Source organism: Equus caballus, chromosome 2 (assembly GCF_041296265.1).
Source record: "Equus caballus isolate H_3958 breed thoroughbred chromosome 2, TB-T2T, whole genome shotgun sequence".
Taxonomy (NCBI): Eukaryota; Metazoa; Chordata; class Mammalia; order Perissodactyla; family Equidae; genus Equus; species Equus caballus.
The window spans coordinates 58,027,471-58,046,116 of record NC_091685.1 but is presented as its reverse complement, the minus strand read 5'-3'; the positions used below and the strand labels follow the sequence as shown (position 1 = coordinate 58,046,116).

The 18,646-nt window shown below is 55.0% G+C and overlaps 1 protein-coding gene across 4 annotated transcripts in view; it reads right to left on the bottom strand.

Moving 5' to 3' along the window:
* The window catches only part of RHOBTB2 (Rho related BTB domain containing 2), a 30,190-nt gene extending 14,472 nt beyond the window's left edge, over positions 1-15,718 (bottom strand). Inside the window, exons 1-3 of one of the 4 annotated variants that reach the window (XM_005607679.4) lie at positions 15,339-15,718; positions 8,779-8,866; positions 362-563 (exon numbers count right to left, since the gene is read on the bottom strand). In XM_005607679.4, coding sequence (XP_005607736.1) covers positions 362-563; positions 8,779-8,866; positions 15,339-15,378 — 330 coding nt within the window. In that variant the 5' untranslated portion in view covers positions 15,379-15,718. Of the gene's footprint in view, positions 1-361; positions 564-1,833; positions 2,101-4,597; positions 5,221-8,778; positions 8,867-15,338 lie in introns of those variants that run through there. The other 3 variants (XM_023636158.2, XM_001490993.6, XM_023636157.2) reach the window with 3 other exon arrangements.
* Positions 15,719-18,646: the final 2,928 nt, after the last annotated feature.

The window sequence follows — 18,646 nt, the reverse complement described above, 5'->3', positions numbered from 1 at the left end:
TCTTTCGGTATTAGCTGGCAGCTTCTTTCCTCCTCTCAGCTCTCTTCTCTCCAAAGAGCCCCCTCAGTTCTTCCCATTACTGGGGGCTGTAACTGCACGAGATGCCGTGCCCCAGGCAAAGCTGGGGTCCGAGGTACCAGCTCAGCCATGCAAACCACAAATGGGCAAAGACCACTCCCCCGCGGTGGGCTCCTCTTTGACCTCTCTCCAGGGGCTCCTTCCTCTTCAGCTGCCCCCATCCCACACCAGGGGAGGGTCCGTGAGCTCAGCACAGGCCCTACTTGGAGACACTGGGCTACAGCTTGGGAAGAAGCCCAGATGCACAGCGTGGACCCCCAGCCAGGAGGCCTTGCAACCTTACCTCCTGGCACACCCGATACTGGTCGATGGCCCAAACTGTGGGCACGTGGGTGGCAAGCAGCTGGTACTGGGTGAGGGTCGCATTGCAGGCCCGGGCACGGATGAGCCTGGTCTTGCCCACGGCGTTGTCCCCCACCACAACGCACTTGATGGTCTCTACGTTTGGCCTTTCATAATCCATGTCAGAATCCATTAATTGGGACCTGACGGAGAGGAGAGAAGCAGTCAAGACAGCTTCGCACACCAGCTCCCTGAGGGCCAGGGCCAGCAGCTCTCCTCAGCCAGGGCTGCCCCCTCTTCAAGCCCTGGAGCGGAGAGGAGGAGAAGGGAGTAGCTTTCTGGGCAACAGCTCTGCAGGGGCCGAGGAGGCGGGAGCCCATTCAGGCTGAGAGGGGCAGTCCCACGGGATGAGCCGCTCGTGCCCCTCCTGTTGCCACCATCCTCCAACTGGGCTTCCAAACGGGGGAGGGCTGTGAGAGGTCCCAAGGCGGAGCCTGCCCAGGGCCTGTCCCCACTCTCCCAGAAAGAGAAGAATCTGCCTGGGAAGCTCACTTCTCCGCTCTCCTCCTCCTACCAGCAGGGCTGTGGCAGCAGAACAACAAACAGCTGAGAGAAGCAGAGTCGGGGCCAGGTCCCCACCCTTCCCAGCATGCCTGAGGGCAGGGCCACTTTAAAGTTTAATGGACTTAGAGCTGGGTGCAGCATTCCTGGCCTCCACCTTTGCCTCTCTCCCTCTCTGCTTGTGGATTTCCAAGCCCTAGCTCCGACTCCCCTTTACGGAGATACCAAACTTTCTCCTCCCAGTCTCTCTGATCTGGGGAGGCCTCTGGGTGCACCTCAGCGGCCCACGGGCCTCCCCTCTCATGGTTCTCTCATGTGACCTGTGTGGTTCACTCAGCTGCAGGTCCAGTTCTAAGATGGAAGTGGGGGTAACCACGGGCCTGGGATAATACACTCCATGGCCAGTGGGCCCTCCCATCACCTACCCAAGCCTGCCCTCCAAGCATCCTGCATCCAGTCTCAGGATGGGACCTTCTGCACTTCCCATTCCTAGGGAGGAGAGTTCTCAAGCTGGAAGCCCGAGACACCTGACACTCCTGGAAGGATGCTTGCTAAATTGACTGCCCAGGTAATAGGGTTTCTGGGGCAAGCAGAGGGTCAAAAATGGGCCTGGATTTCTGGGTAAATGCTTGCCTCAGTTTCCTTCTGTGTTGGGCAGAGAGGGAGTGGTTTGTCCACCCACAGAGAAGGATGGCTCAAATTAACAAACAGAAGGCCCTTCTGCAGTCAAAATGTCACATCAGTGTTCAAAAAGCTGTCACCAGGAGGCTTGAGGGGACTTTCGCTGGCAGCCTCCCAGCTGGCATCCACCCTCCTGGAAGGGTTGGGGGTGAGGGGGTGAGTAAGTGTAGGGCAAGCACTATTGGGGAGCTGGGTTTTGCCAGGGTCTTTGGCCTGCCCTTGCTCACATACCCAGTGTGCATGAAGTCAGCTGGGGGCTGGAGCAACCTGGAAGAATCCTTCCTAGGCCAAGGAAGGCTGCGCTCAGAGGAGTCCTGGAGGCTGCCCAGACGCCCTCACTGCTGAGCCATCCAGCCCAAGAGCCAGGCCACCAGCAGCAAGAGAGCTGCTCCATTCCTGCCGGGCTGTGACTGGATGCCAGCATGCAGGAATGCAGAGCTGAAATATCCAAGTAACAGTGGCAACTGGGATTTGCGCGAGTGGATACGTCTCGGCAACCTAAGCAAAAAGTACAGCAAGGACTTTTCAATGAGCCAAGAGCCTCCTTCTTCTTGGAAGTTTACAGGATCAGGACTCTAAACCACAAGGGGTCTCCAGGCAGGTCCCCATCCCCGACTCCAGGGCAACAGTCCACACCATTCCTTCTCCCTCCTCCACCCCTCCTCGTCCTCCCCAGCCAGCAATGGTTTTTCTAACCACCATCTTGCCTCCTCCCTGCTCTCTCTCCTGAGCTGAGGACCAACTGGGAACCCTACTTGGACAGTCCCTAGTCTCAAGTCAGGCAGCTGAGAGGATGGGTTGGCACTGGGAGGAATCATCTGGGTTGTGGTTTCTGTTTTATCGATTGAAGAACAAAACAGATAGAACCCCAAATACAAATACGTACAGCTGTAGGAGAAAGAAAAGCCCACCAGCCAATAGAACTTCTTTCTCAAATTTAGATTCTAGAAGCATGTAGCTGTATAGGCAGAAGGGGGATGAGGAGGCACAAAGGAGGGGCATCAGTTCTTAAATCCAGGAGTATCTTGATGGTAAGGAGGCTGCCAGAACACCAGCAGAGCAGTGCCGGTCCAAGATCAGCGAGTTTATGACTAAAACACTCACTCACACCTTACGTACCTCTAGGGTTAAGTAGGGGATGGCCAACCAACAAGTAGGACAGCGCCAAGCACTGCTGAGAGGTTAGACAGCAGACCTGCTGGCTGCTGCCAGGCTGAGCGCCCCTCCCCATCCATTCCCCAGCTGCCCCTGCTTGCCTCCTCTGCTTGTACTTCGACTTCCTCCCTATTTTCATCATTCCCACCCACTCCACCCCTGTCCCAACTGCCTAACTGGCAAACTTCATTGTCATATTTAGGAAAGGGCAAATCACTTCACTTCTCTAGGCATCAGTCTGCCCTCCTGGAAAATGGGTATGAGAGCTTTGGAAGAAGGTATGCTAAAGCTTGGTGAATTTGTGCCAAGAGAGCCTAGGCTGAAAGGAGGTATTTGTCTTCTTATGTAATGTGGTGTTATTATATAATGCTAGATTACATATCTCCATGTGTAAGTTCTCTCTTTCTTAAGATACAGACTGGCTCAGTTAAGCCAGCAGAACTCCTAGTTCAATCAGGCCTGTCTTAATTGAGGATCCTGTACAAAAGATAGCATGCCAATGCCAACTAATGTCATTTTTGCTCTAGAATATTGTTACTTTATTGTATGATTGCTAATGTATACGACCCACCCAATGAGATTCTTAACCTACCCTCTCCCTCTGGCATTCTCCTTCAATGACTCTAGACTTTTCCGCACAATTACCTCATCTCCATTCCTTCTGAGCCTCCTGACTAACCTCCATAAACTATGGCTTCCTTGCCACCCTGCCCTGGATATCACAACCCCAAATCACTGCACGCCCTCAATGATCCCAGAGTTGCCTGGAGCTCCCTCCCCACCCCATCCCATGGTCCCTGTGCCCCTCTCCAAAAACAGCATCCTGCTCACTGCTCTCCCAGCTGTGCGCTCAGGCCAGGCCAAAATGCAAGGTGTGCTCAGATTAGCTACAACCCTCCTGGGCTCCCACTCCCACCTCCCACAACCCTACACACACTCTTTGCAGAGCCCAGAAAACCCCCCCTTCCCTCCCACAGCTGATAGGAGGCTTGTTCATCTGTAGCTGCCCTAGTCTGGTTGTCAAGGAAACGACAGAATCTCCCCGGGAGCCTGGCTTGTCTCCTAGCAACCAATATCCCACATCCTGCATCTTACAAAATGCAAAAGGGAGGAATATCCTGAAAATGAAGGCAAAAATCAAGGAGGCTGGGTTGGGAAGAGAAGGGAGAATCGGGAAGAGAAGAGAAGAGAGGGTGGCCTCGGCATTAAAGGAGGCTCCCAAGGGGTGGCTGACATTGTAATATGGTGAAAGGCAGGGAGATGAATTCCCCTGCAGAGCCAATGAACAGCAAGGCCCAAGGGGATCTTGAACGGTCATATTAACAAAAACTAGAAGCCTGAATACCGAATAAGCCTTCTCAAACCTAAAATGCGGAAACATCGACAAACAACGCTAAGGATTTCTTCTCCCAGTAGTTTGCCAGAACTCAGATGTACAGACTGCAGTGGAGTTGGATTGAAAGAAAGATCTCCGAAACGACGAGCAAAGCACCCAAATTCCACTGGGTTTTAAGAGAAACATTTCCACCACTCTGGACCTTTTTTCCCGACACGCGGCTCTGCACACACACAAGACAAAAATTAAAATTAAAAAACGGGGAAGGGGAAAGGCTGCGAGACGCCAAGGCCATCAAGTCATCTTCCTTTCCCTAGAAAAACCCGGAAAAGGTTAGTCCCCCGCCCCCGAGAGCCCAGCAGCCTAAGCTACAGCCAAGGGACGAGCGAGAGCCGAGGGGATGTCAGGAGGGGCGAAGACAGGGCCCGGAGAGCGCAGGAGAAGCGGCGCGTTTCCAGAGGCTGTTTGCAACCCGGCCATAATAGAAATTAATCATTTACTTACACCTCTACATGTGACGGGGTAATTTCTAGTGTAAGGAACACATCTCTTCCTGCTAAGCACGCTCATTTTAGTGAAATGTCTAGGGTCACTCCGTGCGTGCAAGTTAGGACGATGCCGGCGCCGCCCCGCCGCTGCCGCCGCTGCCGCTACACGCTCCGGACCCGGGTCGCGTCAGCTCAGAAACTCTGACAAAGCAGCCCCGGCCGGACGGCGGGCCGGGAGCGGCCGCGCGCGGCTCTGCAGCCTCTGCCTCTTCCGGATCAGCATCGCCGCGCGCCCCAGGCGCCCAGCGTCATGGAGGCGGCTGCGCGCCGCCGCTCCGACCTCGGGCGGCCGGGCCGCGCCACCGCCGCCGGTCCTCCGGCTCGCGGCGGGAGGCGGCGCCCGGGAGCGGAGGAGAGGGGCGAGGCCGACGCTGCTCCGCGCCGGGCAGCTCCAAGGCGCGGCCGCCAAGACGCCTCGCGCTGCAGTCCCGGAGACCGCTCGCGACCTCCTTTTTTCATTCACAAAAAAAAGAAAGGGAAAAAAACGGAAAAACAGAGGAAAAAAAGGAGGGGGGGAAGATCGCGTCCAGGCCGGCTGCTGCGACAGGCACCGCCCACCGCGGCGCTCGGTTGGTGGAAAGGGGTCGGGGGACGGAGAAGGGGCGGGGAAAGAAGGGGATTGGGGGCCCCGGCGGCCCGCCCCGGCCCCGCCCCCGGCGCCGCTCGCTCCCTCCCTCCCCCTCCCCTGCCCCTCCCGGCAGACGCAGCGGGGAGGGTCTCGGCTAACCACCAGAGCCTGGCGGCGGCGCTCTACCTGGGGAGGCGCGAAACCTCACTGGACTCCCACGAGGTTTTCCCCTTTCCTCCGGGAGGCTGAGAAAGAACTCTGAGAGGTATCCTGGGTCAGCCCTGGAAGGAATGCGAGTTAGGGGAGGGAACATTTTTTCCATGCCCCTTAAACCCAGGCCTCCACCACCTGCCCAGAAGGAGAGGAAGACACCGTTTCCATACAAGCCCTCTGCCGGCTCGGGAGTTATCCTGGCACTTGAGGGCCTTCCTCCCGCCATCACCACCCCCTGTGGCTACAGCCTATGCCTCCAACTGCCTTGGCCCTGAATGAGTTTCACAATGGGTCCCTGTATCACTGTATCTGTTAACCATCCAGGGCTTCTCTCTGCCCCTCTTCTCCGGCAGTCTGCGCTTCCATCCCACCCCCATCTTATTGCCACTTTGAGTTCACCGATATCTTCTGACCTCTGAGAGAAATGCTGTGAAGACACTAGCCCAGGAGACGGTACCTAAGGCACCTTGGGGCTCTCTGCCTCAGTTTACTCCTCTGTAAAATAGGGAAGTTGTAAGGTATGACATCTGTAATATGAGTGGTCCTCAAAGGAAGTTTCCATGTTCAAGGCTGGTTAGACTTTGATGATCTTGACTGCTAGTAATTACAATAGTCAGCTCAGTCTGGTTTTATCCGTCTTGTCTGTTACTTCTAGACAGTGTTTAAAGCCCAGACTGACATGCCTTCCGCCCAGCGCTCTCCATCACACCTCCAGCTTGTGCTCTGAGGATGCAAATCCACTTTAATACTAGTTTATGCAAAATATGATTAGAAAGAGAAATCCATTGCCAAAAAAAGGCAAATAAAAAGTGAATTTTGTGTGGTCTGAAGCATGCTTCCCATGTGTGATTGTGTGTAGTTGGAAGTTGCCCATCAAGGTGTTTGTGATAAACACGGGTTCTGGCCTGGTCCACATTCAGTAAGCGCCTCCTTCTGAATCTGCCTAGAGCTGGAGAAGAGGTTAGGGATGACTGAGGGTCCTACTTACTTCACACTTCTGGGGAGGCCCCTCTGTCCGTAAAACAAGGTATTGGTTTGAATACATGCTTAGCAAAGAAACTAAACCGTGTACAGGTGTGTTCTTCCCACATTTTTTGGCATTGAAGAGCCTCACCCCATCCTCTGTGTGCCACAGCTCACTGCATCAAAGGAAAGCCCAGTATGAGCTCTCTGCACAGGGGCCACCAGGGCCACTGGGGGACAGGGTCTCTCCCACCAGCACCCTGTTCCCCACACCCAGCTCCAGAGCGCCAACCTTTCACTGGTCCTGGCAGCAGGCACAGCTCCAGGGCAGCAGAGAGCAGGAAAACAGAACTGAGCTCCACCCAGAGTTGTGAGGCTACCAGGCCTGCAGCTTTGGGGCCCAGGTCCTTTCCCTCCTTGGAGAAAGAGTCAGCCTGCATCCCTCACTGCCCAGCCCTGGGCTGTCTGGGAGCCTGTGCAGACCTCTCCCTCAAGCCAGTATACAAGGCCCTGGTGTTTCTCACTCCCAGCTCAGTGACTGGGATCCAGCTCTTTCCTCCCAGTACAACTGAAGATTCTCGACACGAAAGGCAGATCACCACCAAGCTCTGCCCTCCATTTCTGCCCCAGTTGTGGCCGATGCCAGGCCTTCTCCCCACCCTGACCCTCAACTCACCCCTCCTGGCTACTCCAGACAGCCTCAAGATCTCGGTTCCTGGGCCAGTGATCTGGCTACCAGCTTGCTTCATCTGTGCCTAGCCCTCCAGTGCCTGAGCTCCAGAAAACAGGGCCATCCCCTGAGGCCAGGTCCCTCGCCAGCAACCAAAGAGATGTCAGCAGCCCAGTCTGGGTGGGCTCTGTCCCAGTCCCCAGCTCTAGCCATCAGCAGCATCTCAGCACAGGCAGCTCCCCACTCTCCCTTACCTCGCACCCCTCCCACCCCAAGCCTGGGGAATCTAGTTTCCTTGCTTCAGATTACTTCTCAAGTCAGACCTGGTGGGAAGTTTTTCCAGAAAGGCTCCTAGCCTCTTTCTCTCTCTGCCTCCTTCTTTCTTCTATTATACATGCACACATACACACACACACCCACACCCCAACCCCATCTGCCCAGTTCCCTCAGCGTGGAACCACTTGTGTGGTTCTTTGGAGCAGCTCAGAACCGGCTGCTGATTCCCCCACATCACTGGCCAGCTGGGCTTCTCACTGCCCTTCCGCAGATGGGCCTGGGCAATGCCCTGCCACAGCCTGGCTTACTCGCCCCGGGAGGGCAATGCCTGGCTGCAGCCTGAGGTATTCCTGGTTCCACTGTGGTCTCCTGCTTCCCGCAACATTTCTTCCCTTACCAAAGCCTTCTTGTGACTCCTCCTTCCCAGTGACAGAAACCTCTTGAACCTGTCCCCAAAGGCACTCCTTCCATCTATCCCCATGGCCACCCTCCTCAAGGGCATCGTGTGCCGCCTTTTTCCTGAAGTCCATGAGCAGGGGACCTAGTCTGGCGAGAGAGCTCTCCTTCCTGGTCCTCAGGAAGGCACCCGTGCAGCAGGCTCTCAGCCAGAACTCCAAACCCTCCTCTCCACGTGGCCCCTCCCCAGTGCCGGCCAGCTGTGCAGACCCCTCTCACTGAGCCCTCCTCCAACCTGCATGGTCCATCTGCTTCACAGGCAGCTCCAGCCCTTTGACTATTTGCAGGCTACGAACCTCTCTTCTCTCCACCCCTGTCCTGGAACACCCGAGCCTCTGCAAAGCCTACCCAACAGGGCTTGTAACGTGAGCTCTGCCCCTCTCCCCTGCAGTGTGCAGAGTCTGGGACACACGGCATTGCCAGCCTGCACTTGGGGCAAAGTTCAAAAGCAGCCAAGAGCAAAGGCAGAGGCATCTCAAGATGCAGAGCCCCAGCAGGGTGGAGGAGGTGAATCTGGTAAGCCTGGAGTCTCTCAACCTCCTTGCCCGGGGCTCAGGGGGCACCTCCAGGTCTCCACAAGGAGGCAGGACCCTTCCGGGCCTTACTAAAGCAGTTCTCTCAACCTGAACACTGCTCGTTTTACCACCCACTTCACCTGGATAGTGCTTACTCATCCTTCAAGTTTCACCCTACATGTCATTTCCTCCAGGAAGCCTTCCATGAATACCCCCTACAAAATCTGGGTTCCCTGCCCTGCCTCTGCTCTTCCCTAATAATACCAACCACACTGCTCTATCACTGGGTGTCTCTCTCCCTCTCCATATTGAGAACTTTTTAGGGAAGGGACTGTGCTTATTCAAAAGAGTATCCTTTGTGCTGGTCTGGCAACAAGCACTCAACAGGCACTCAGTAAATGCTTGATGGATAAATGAATGTTTGGGGAGGAGAACTGGAGGTGGGAGGGAGTTGACACCACCCAGTGGCTACTCACGTGCTGTCCAGAGAGGTCTTCCACAGGTCGTACCGGCCTTTCCTTCCAACTGCCATTGCTCTGTGCTCCCTTGGGGCTCCTGGTTGAGCTGGATGGAAGTGAATGAGGCAAAACAGGGAAAGACAGCGGGGGAAGGAATGAGCACAGCGTGAGTTACCCGGAGAGGCACCACCAGGTCGGTCAGCCCAAACGGAGAGTCCTACTCAGGGCAAGAGCATGGCTCCTAGTGTCCAGGCCAGTAGGCTGAGACACCCAGCCTGGGGACCAAGACAGAGGTCACCCCAGGGGGTCAAGGGGCTACCCAGGAGGCAAGAACCAGGGTCAGGGTTCATCCCATGCTATGGGCATCTGCACTTTCTGAACTGGTTTGGTAATTTGGAAAGAGCGGTCTGTTGTCCATCAGGAGGCCTGGATTCCATCCTCATGCAGCTGTGTGACCTTGGACAATTCCTTCTCCTCCCTGGGACCCAGCCTTCTCATCTTCAAGGGTTGGGTCAGGTGACTTCCAAGATGCATTCCAGCACTGACGTCTGAAATGGGTTCCTAGCATGGAAAGCCTGTATTTTATTGGTCATCCTTTTCACTGGAGCAGCTCCTGACCCAAACTGGGACTCAGCAAAATACCAGCTGGTGGCCACCAAGGCTGAGAATGGAAGAAGGAGGCATTTGGGAGCAGGAGGGAGGGATTAGGCACATGGTAAGAGAGTCTAATTCTGCAATTGTCCCCACCTTTAGCTTCCGTCAATGGTCTGTCACAATCTTGGGACCAGTTCAGCCAAAGAAAACTCTAGAATTTCTGGAGAGATTGGGAATGATCAAGGAAGGGATTGGAGAGGCCAGCTGGGCACCTTTGGAAGCAGTTGGCACTGTGTCATTAAAGGGGAATGGAAGAGCATCTTTGTGACGACCCCCCAGGGGCAGATTGTGACAAGGCAGAAGGAAGCCAAGGGAAGAAGAGGCCCCTGAGCCAGGTGCGGGCAGGGATATGGGCAACCGTGGCCCTAAGAGCCCAGAGTGAAAAGAAACTAAAGCACAGAAACAGCCCTTGCACTAGTTGGTGCCGACCTTGGTGGCCTCCCCTCCACCAAGAACTGGCTGTGTGACTTTGGGCAAGGAGCTTAATCTCTCTGGTCTTCCATTGGCGATAACAATATTACTTGCCTGAAGACAGGGGGTGACTAGATGATCTTCTCACGGCCCCTTCCAGGAGTGAGATCAGAGACTGTGTGATCCTTCTAACTCTTCCTCCACTTCTGCTTCTCCCTATCACAGACCTGTGGTTTGTGCCCCTGTGTAAAGGGGGACCCTACTCCCATTTGTGCCTATGCCACCTGGGCCACCTATGGCGAGCAGACAGCCCAGAGGGCATGGGGCAAGGCTAGGGAGCTGGAATTCTGACAGCCTAACACACTAGGCTCAAAAAGTTCCCTGCCCCCCTTGGCCCTGGTGCCTGGTGGGTCTCCTGAGGAAATGAAGAAACCAGGTGAGGCAGTGAAAGGAACCTGAGTGAGAATTCTGCTGGGGATCCTCAAAGTCCGGCCAGCCCCCGCAGCCTTCCTACAGCCTCAGCACCGTGGGGCTGGCCGGGCTGCTCAGAGCAGAACTGAAGAGCCCTCTGCTGGTCTGGTCTAAGCAGGCTACAGCCAGCCCCAGCTGGCAGAGATCCAAGCATGCCAGCCCCTGGCCCACTTGCCCCAGCCCCTCTGTCCTGGCCTTCCTCCCAGGAAGCCACAGCTGACTGAGGCCTCCATGAAACATATGCTGCAGCTTTGAAGCAGCTCCTCGTCCAGCAGAGAAACTTGAGCATTTCTTGGCCTAGGTCTTTAAAGTACCACCACCACTGATGCCATGGGGGAAATGCACGAGCCACCCTGAGTCTCCTGGGACGCTGACTTCTCAGGACAGTGCACCGGAAGCTACCATCAGGCAGGCCTGCAGCAGAAAGCAGCTAGATGGTGTTACTTCTGCCCTGTTTTATAGGCAGAAAAGTGACAAGAAGGGGACAAAAATGCATCCCTCAGCCAATGTGTCCAGGCCCAAGCTCTGTCCTTCAAACAAGCTGTGGAGCTCCTGAGAGAGGGCAGGCCCGTTCCTGCAGCTCTGCAGAGCCGCAAGCGAGAAGCTCTGAGGAGGCTGATCACCCCAAAATAGACATGTTTCTTTTCACAACTTTTTCATGAGGCATTGGCATCTCTTGCAGCATGGAAAGAAAAATAGCCTGAACTGTTAACAAATCAAGATTATAAAAAGCCCCAATTGTTCCCCACAGGTCCTCATGTGGCTGCGGTGTTCTAGGAGGGCAGGGAGGAGGCTGGGAGAGAGGGCAGGGGAGGTGTGTGTCCAGTCTCCTCTCTTCTGACCCATTTTTCTCCCTTGGTAGTTAGTTTCTGCTAGAGCTCACAGGGACAATAATTGATGTTAGGGACCAGAAGGGTTTTGTTGACCTCAGAAGTGGTCCTCTGTGAGTGTGCATTACTGTTCACTGCTCCAGATAAAGGAGTGTGCGGCAGGAATGGGGCATCCTAAGAGAGTAGTGGCCCTGCAGTGAGGCTGGTTTGCCTGAGGCTGCCCCACCGGCGGGCAGGGCTTGCTGAGTGAACACTTGGAGGCTCAGTGTTCTCGTCGAGGTCAGCCCAGCCTGAACCTGGATCTGCCTTGCGCACTGCTGCATGTCCGTAACCAGATGTGAGTTTGGGGCTGTAGCTGCTTGTGACCCAGGGTAAAGGATTGTCAGGGGCAATCCAGGAAGGGACCTGGTCCTCACCTGCGCCCTGGGCTCCTCTTGCAGGGCTCCAGAACAGCCTCTGCAGAGCCACCCTGCACCCTTCGCCCCAGCGCCAAGCCCTCCTCTTGGTCCTTGGACTCCAACAACAGAGAGAGAGAGTGGTGCGAAGGTCCTGGAGTAGAGTCCGCGTTCCCGCCCCTCGGGGTCCCCGGTGAAATCAGGTTGACCTGGATGATATCTGAAGAGTCTCTGGCCCTTTTCTTTTATAACCAGAGGAAGAGAGTTCCCCAGCTCCCCTGACTCCATGTTCCCCACAAAGTCTGGATGGGACAAGGACCCCCTCCATCACCTCAACAAGCCCGCTTCCTTTCTTCCCCTTCTTTCTTTCCTTTGTCTCCCTATTCTCTCCTCTCCCTTCCCCCACCTCCTGCGCAGAGATTTCCATAAACATATACACACGTGGCTCCAGTTTGGTCAAAGAGAGGACAGTGTGTTAACTGAGCGGATTGGCAAACAGCCAGGACACGAGGGACCCTCCTGGGCATTATTCAGTCCAGGATGGTCCTCGAAGCAGGCAGCCAGGGAGCCAGGGAGTGCTGGCCAGAAGTGTCCTGGGGTAGTGACAGTTCAGCTCTGCCCCAATTGTGGCCGATGCCGGGCCTTCTCCCCACCCTGACCCTCAACTCACCCCTCCTGGCTACTCCAGACAGCCTCAAGATCTCGGCTCCCGGGCCAGTGATCTGGCTACCAGCTTGCTTCATCTGTGCCTAGCCCTCCAGTGCCTGGGCTCCAGAAAACAGGGCCATCCCTGTTCTGAGCGACCAACCGGGCAGCTGTATTTCTCTGGCCTTCTCTGGACCCAACAGCCCTCTCTCAGGCTCTGACCAGCCACTCAGCAGCCAGTTACCCCAGGGAAATTGCAGCCCTTCCCAGGGGCATGGTTTTTAAATGTCTGAGAAGGGGACCCAGCTTCGTGGAGATTCCAATGCACCCTGTCTCAGCCAAAGCATCGCTCTGCAGGATGTGGTCATTACCCGCTCACTGGGCTCTGGGGCAAGGCTGGAAGTGAGATGAGAAGAAGGGAGGCAGGCCAGACCACAGGGCAGCTGACACCGGGACACCGAGGGGAAAGCTTCACAGGTCAGCCCACTCGACAGCCTGTGGGGCAGGACCTCAGCCGGCCGGGTGGCAGGGGCAGCAGGGTGCTGCCGCTGCGCCCTTGGAAACACAGTTCAGGGCCCTCTGAGGCCACTGGAAGGTATGCCTCAGCTTAGCCTCGTAGTCTGGGCCTCACCACATGCTCGAAAGTTCACCCCCTCCCACCCCCGCCACCTTGTTTTTCTTTTGCTCTCTGAAAGGAATCTCCTCAAGCCAGAGGCAGTGTAAAGAGGGGACTTACGTCCTGCCATCTTCACACCCCAGCAGGGAGACCTTGGGGCAGCAGACTGGCTCCAGCAGACCTCGGCTTATGTCCCTTCCAACCACCGTTTTACCCATGCAGAACCGAGGACTGGGAGCCACGGTGCTGGGAGGTTTCGGTCAGAGTCCTGAGCGCACACTGCCTCCCCAGGGCCCACGCAGTGGCCATTTTGTGGGCAGAGGTGGTGTGGGCCACCAACAGCCCTCCAGACTGAAGGCACATGACCTGCCCATGCAACCCAAGTCACATCACTCATCCTGCATCTGGAGAAAAGTGAGACTAGTTTGTTCATTCGCTCATTTATCCTTTCTTTCACTTATCACACGCATCTGAGGCTCCTACTAGTGCCAGACACTGTGCCAGAGCTTGTGAGGATCATAAAATGATAACACCTCCATCCCTGTCATCAGGGAGCCTTAATTTTAATAATAGCAATAATTTATCAAGAGTTTACTACATGCCCAGTATTGGGCTACATGTACTACTTCACTTAAACTTCAAAACAATCCTCTGAGGAAAGGCTACAATTATCCCCATTTGATGGATGAGGAAATGGAAGCTTCCAGCAGTGCTGTGGCTTGCCAGGGTCGCAAAGCGGGAGGGACAGAGCAAGGATTCCAACCCAGCAGCTGGCTCAGAACATCTCAGGGAAGCCACACAGCCCCTGAGTCCCTTACAACCTCATGCCCTGACTTTAGAGCATTAACATGTTGTTCTTAATTCATACAAAAATAACCCTCTTTATCTTACAGGTGAGAAATCTGAGGGCCAGAGTGGAAAATGGCCATGCACAGTCACACAGGGAGTGTGTGGCCATGTCAGGCCCAGTGCTGTGGCCCCTGCACCGGACTTTATCTCTCGGCTTCTATTTCCTCATTCGTGAAACCACGCGGTTCCATTGGATGACCTCCCCCACTTTTGAATTTCTGACTGTGTGATGTTATCATACAATGTTGTTTTCTGCCATCGGAGAGGGTCAACAGGAGCTCCGTGGCCGTAGGGAGACAGAAAGCAGAGAAGCAGGAACGGACTAGCTAAGACTTGCCTCAAACCCCTCTCCCAGCCCACACCCAACCCAGCAATCCTTGCCCCACAGGGAGCCAAGAATGTGGAAATGTTTTCATGCCTCAAGGCACAGGATTTTGACTCAACTGATGGGGTATATATATACATATGTATGTATATATACACATGTATGTGTATATATATCTGCAACGGAGGATCTGACAGGTCTCAACAGCTGGGGATGAGGAAATATGCCCTAGAGATGGGGAGACAGGTAGAAGATGTAAAATTAATGTAGCTTAGAGCCCTGGGCAAAGGTTAACTGTGAACATGGTCAGCTAGATCCTTAAATGGTCACTTCACACAGCCCCTCTTAGACAGGCTGACACTTATGGGCTGTACCCATCTCCACCTTTGCTAATGCCCATGGCCACCCACCTCTCAGCCTTGGCCCCTTGTCTGAGTGGCCGCAGCCTAGAAGGGACACCCTCAGGTCCCAAGAAGCCTTAGCCTCAGCCTGGTCCCTGCCTAGAACAAAAGGAGCTCCTTTGCTCAGCTACTCCTCTGCAGGAAGTGACCGCAGGCTGGCCCAGGGTCTCTGCTGCCCTGGAAGGAATTCCCAGTGCAAGCCTGAGAGTCCTTGGCCAGGTGGGAATAGAAAGAGGCACCAAGTTGAGAGGGTGAGAATTAGGGCTAAGGATGCTGCTCAGTTCCTGTTTGGAGAAATGCATCCTACTGCCTGAGGGGTTGGGGAGCTCCAAGAGTGAGAGGAGCTGTTCAGGGGCTGCACAGAGGCCAGGGTGAGCAGGCAGGAGAGGCCAAGCACAGGATAACTGGCCTCGTGGAGGCATCGCTGGAATTGGCAGTGGCCCTGCAGGTTGGGGAGGGACAGAAGACAGAGCAGGCGAGAGGGCCTAGGCAGCCACAGAGTCACAGGCTGCCCTGGCTCCGTCCTGGCCAGGGGTGCCTTTGATTGACTGGGATGAACCGGGCTGTTAGAGAGACATGCCTGGTCAGCCGCTTGCTCCACTGCCTCCCCTTCCCTCCTCGCCAGGTTCACAAGGAGAGGGGAACCCAGGCCTGCCGCTGACTCGTGGCCCCTTAGACACTCCCTCCGGGTTCTCCCATTGCAGGTGGAACCCCCCACTGCCTGCCCTGAGACTGGCTGCCTCGGGTTACTGGGCCACAGTTGAGGGGCTGCTATACCTCGATGGGTAAGACACCTGATTCCTTACCCCACCCACCCCTGGTGCTGCCTTCACATCTCCCTCCTTCCGAGGAGACTGCATTCTGAGACCCGCACATCCTCCTGAGTGCTGGGAAGGACCAGGTGAAGACAGGGGAGCACCTAGGCTCAGAGAAAGAGCCCGGGGTGGTCTCGGACTGGTGGGGTGTGAGTCGTAGACTTACCTGCTGCCTCTCCTCTGGGACCGAGCTGGCCTGTCACCATTCCCTGTCCAAGAGTAGTGTCCTGGGCCAGGTCAGTGGGAGGGAATGTGTGAGGAAACAATACATGGACTTTAAGGGCTGAGAACCCAAGCCCAGCCTATGGGGAGCCAGGTGAGGGACATGGTTACCATATCCAGGGGTGGGGCCAGAGGGCTGGCCTCCTGGTTAGTTCCCTCCCCATCTAGGGCTGCGCAGAGCCCAGAGATAAGCCACCCGGGCAGGAGGTCCCATTCCCATCTTTGAACAGGTGAGCATTCTTGGTATCTCGGCCCAGACCCTGGCCCTGGGGCCCTGCCTTTGGTTTGTCCTCAGGCTCTCATTCCGACTTCTGTCCTGGCCTCTCCTCCTCCTCGGTGACTCACATTGCTTTGGAATTTCACTCATTGGCTTTTTCTGACGCACATCCTGGGAGCCCGGCCGGGAGCCAGGGAACAGCACTGTTGCTTTACCCCCACAGGTGGTTGATTTGGGCGCCCTGAGCTGGAGGCTGTATGGAGTTGTGGAGAGGGAAGCCAGGCTGGAGAAGTGAGGCTGGGTGTGCAGCTGCTAGACAGGAAGGCTTTCTTCCTGCTTCCACTCACCTGCACACAGGGAGACAATAAACAGGGAAAGTGATGGCTTGCGGTGGTCAGACATACCTGGCTCGCCAGCCAGGAAACTCGAGAAGATTCAGTGACTGAGTTTGAAACCTAGACTGGCCACTGTGCTTCTTGGAATGAATTTCTGGACCTCAGTCTACCCTTTTGTGAGTCTTAAAGTTTTGATAGCCCCCAATTTGAATGCTAAGAATGACAGCCCCTTCCTCAGTTGATGGGGCTTACGTATCCCTCCCAATGACTGGAACCCTGTTATCTCCCCATTTTGGATATTATGTGAGGGGCTGGCTCTGGGTGGAATTGCGGAGAAGGAAAGGGCGGGTTGTCATGACCGTGCACTGGGCTGGGAATTGAAGACCTGGACTCATTCAGGTCTGCCATCGCCCCGACTCCTCCCCATCGGGGGCCTCCTCCGTGAAAAAGGAAAGCTTCCCACTCAGCTCTTGCGGGTCTCTGATGCGTGCCTCCATAGCTCTCAGTGGCCCCCTGGTTCTGTGTGTCCCCCTTGCCTTCACTCCTCCAGAAGGTGATTTGCTTCCCCATTCCCTGCCCCAGACTGCCCATGATGTCTGATCTCCCCCAGCTTCCCAGCATTCAAGGACTCACAGTCTCACCTGCCCCTTCCAGCTCCTCTCCCGGGAAGTAAAGGGCTCTGTGCCATTCTGACAGGCTGACCCCTGGAAGTGCACGAACGGGGCAGGGCCAGGGGACATCCTCAGTGGATTTGGGAAACAGCCTGCAGCGTATTGTGGAGCCCCAAAGAGTGACTTCCATGAGAGGAACCATCAGCCAGGCCAGGACAGTGGGTCAGTGAAGAGGTCGCCCAGAGGCCTGGCAATGCCCTGCTCCGCGGTCTGCGTGTCCAGCACTCAGCTCCCCTTCTCCTCTAAGATGTGGGGGAGTAACAGGCGGGGATAAAGCAGCGAGCCTGAGCCGTGATACCCACACCAATTATTATCCTCAGGGATTGTTTTCAACTTAAAATCACCTTTAATAAGACCACTATACATCATGACCAGGTAGGTTTAAGAGTTTGGAATCCCGAGTCAGATTGTCCGAGCGCAAATTAAAGGAGTTCCACTGACAGGTTCCGGGTGGCCGAGCACCTCCTTCTACAGTCCCCACTATCTTCACATAAGGCACTGTACGGTACATTAAAATATTACATGCACCCAACTGATAAAACAATAAGAATCCAAACAGCTGTGAACCCCTTACTCAACTTACAAAGTGGAACACGGCCAACACACGGCAAGCTTGAAGCCCCTCGTGTGGGACTCCCTCTCCCCCCTGACCTCTCCACAGAGGGACCCCTACACTGCCCTTTGTGCTTGTCATTTCCTGCATGACTTAAGGTATTTTATATCATTTTGGGTGGGCCTCCCTAAGTAATACACTGTTTGGGCTTGCTTGTTTCTACGCTTTGAGAAATGGTGTGATACTTCATGCACGTCGTCTTGTTGGACCTGCCTTTCTCAGCTTCATGTTGCTGAGGTACAGCCACACCGACGTGGGGAGCCATGGTTCCTCTGTCTTCACTGCTGGGTATTTAGGGCTAAAGCATAGTATTCTGCTGTCCAGCTCTTTGCTCTTATGAAAGCTGCTTCTTGGAATATTCTTGAGCTTGCCTTCAAGTGCACATGCTCAAGCATTTCTCATGGGTAAATGCGTGGAACTGGCATTGCTGACTTGCAGGGCATGTGCATGCTCAACTGGACAACATCGCACCTCGGTGTCTTCCCACGTGGCTCTGAAGCCGGCAGTGTAGACAAGTTCCAGCTGGTGCACATTCTCACCTCCACTGGGTGTTTCAGACTTACGCTCCAGCCTCTCTGTTAGGTGCGCAATGGTACCTGGGTGGTAATGCTCTGTTTCTCTGGTCTCTAACAAGGCTGAGTGGGAGTCTTCACATGTTTCGGTGCCTTTGTGTTTCTTCCTCTGTGAGGTACCCGTTCATGTCCTCTGCCCATTTTTTGGACACAGTCATTTTCTTATCATCAGTGATTTGTGCAAGTTATATATATATTCTGGAACTAACATTTTTCAGTTAATGAAAAAATATTTTATATATTAATATATATTTTAAAATTTGTATCTTTTAATATAGAAAAAATATTTCTAACTTTTTCAGTTAGGAAAGGGAAGGGAATGGAAGGAGACAGTGGAGCAGAGCCCCCCACTAATAGATGGAAAGGCCAGGAGACTGGGGCAGAAGTTCCAAAACAGGCATTGCCATCGTGCCCAGGGCCTCCCTTGGCCTGCAGGATAGAAACAGGGATGATGGCCCCAAACCAGTAGCCTCTGCGTTTTCCTGCAGGTAGGTTTAGGTGGACTGGTCAGAGGACAGAGCCAGAGAAGAACAGGTGGCTACTCTCTTCTAGTTCAGCTGCAGAAATGCCTGGGGAGGGCCCGGGGTTAGCCTCTGCAGCGACAGACAACACCATTTATAGACTGGAGCCTTTGAGATCGCAGTGGGGAGGCCTGGGGTTGGGGAGTGGGCCAAGGGGCCAGCTGCGCATGAGGGTACTGGTCCAGATGTTGGGCTGCCTGGTCTGAGCAGCAAGGCGCCTCGGCAGCCCAGCCGGAGCTCAGCTGACTGGACTTGGGGCCAAGCTCAGGCCCTGAACTCCTCGGGAGAAGCTGGCAGATTCTTGTGAGAGCATGCTGGCCAGA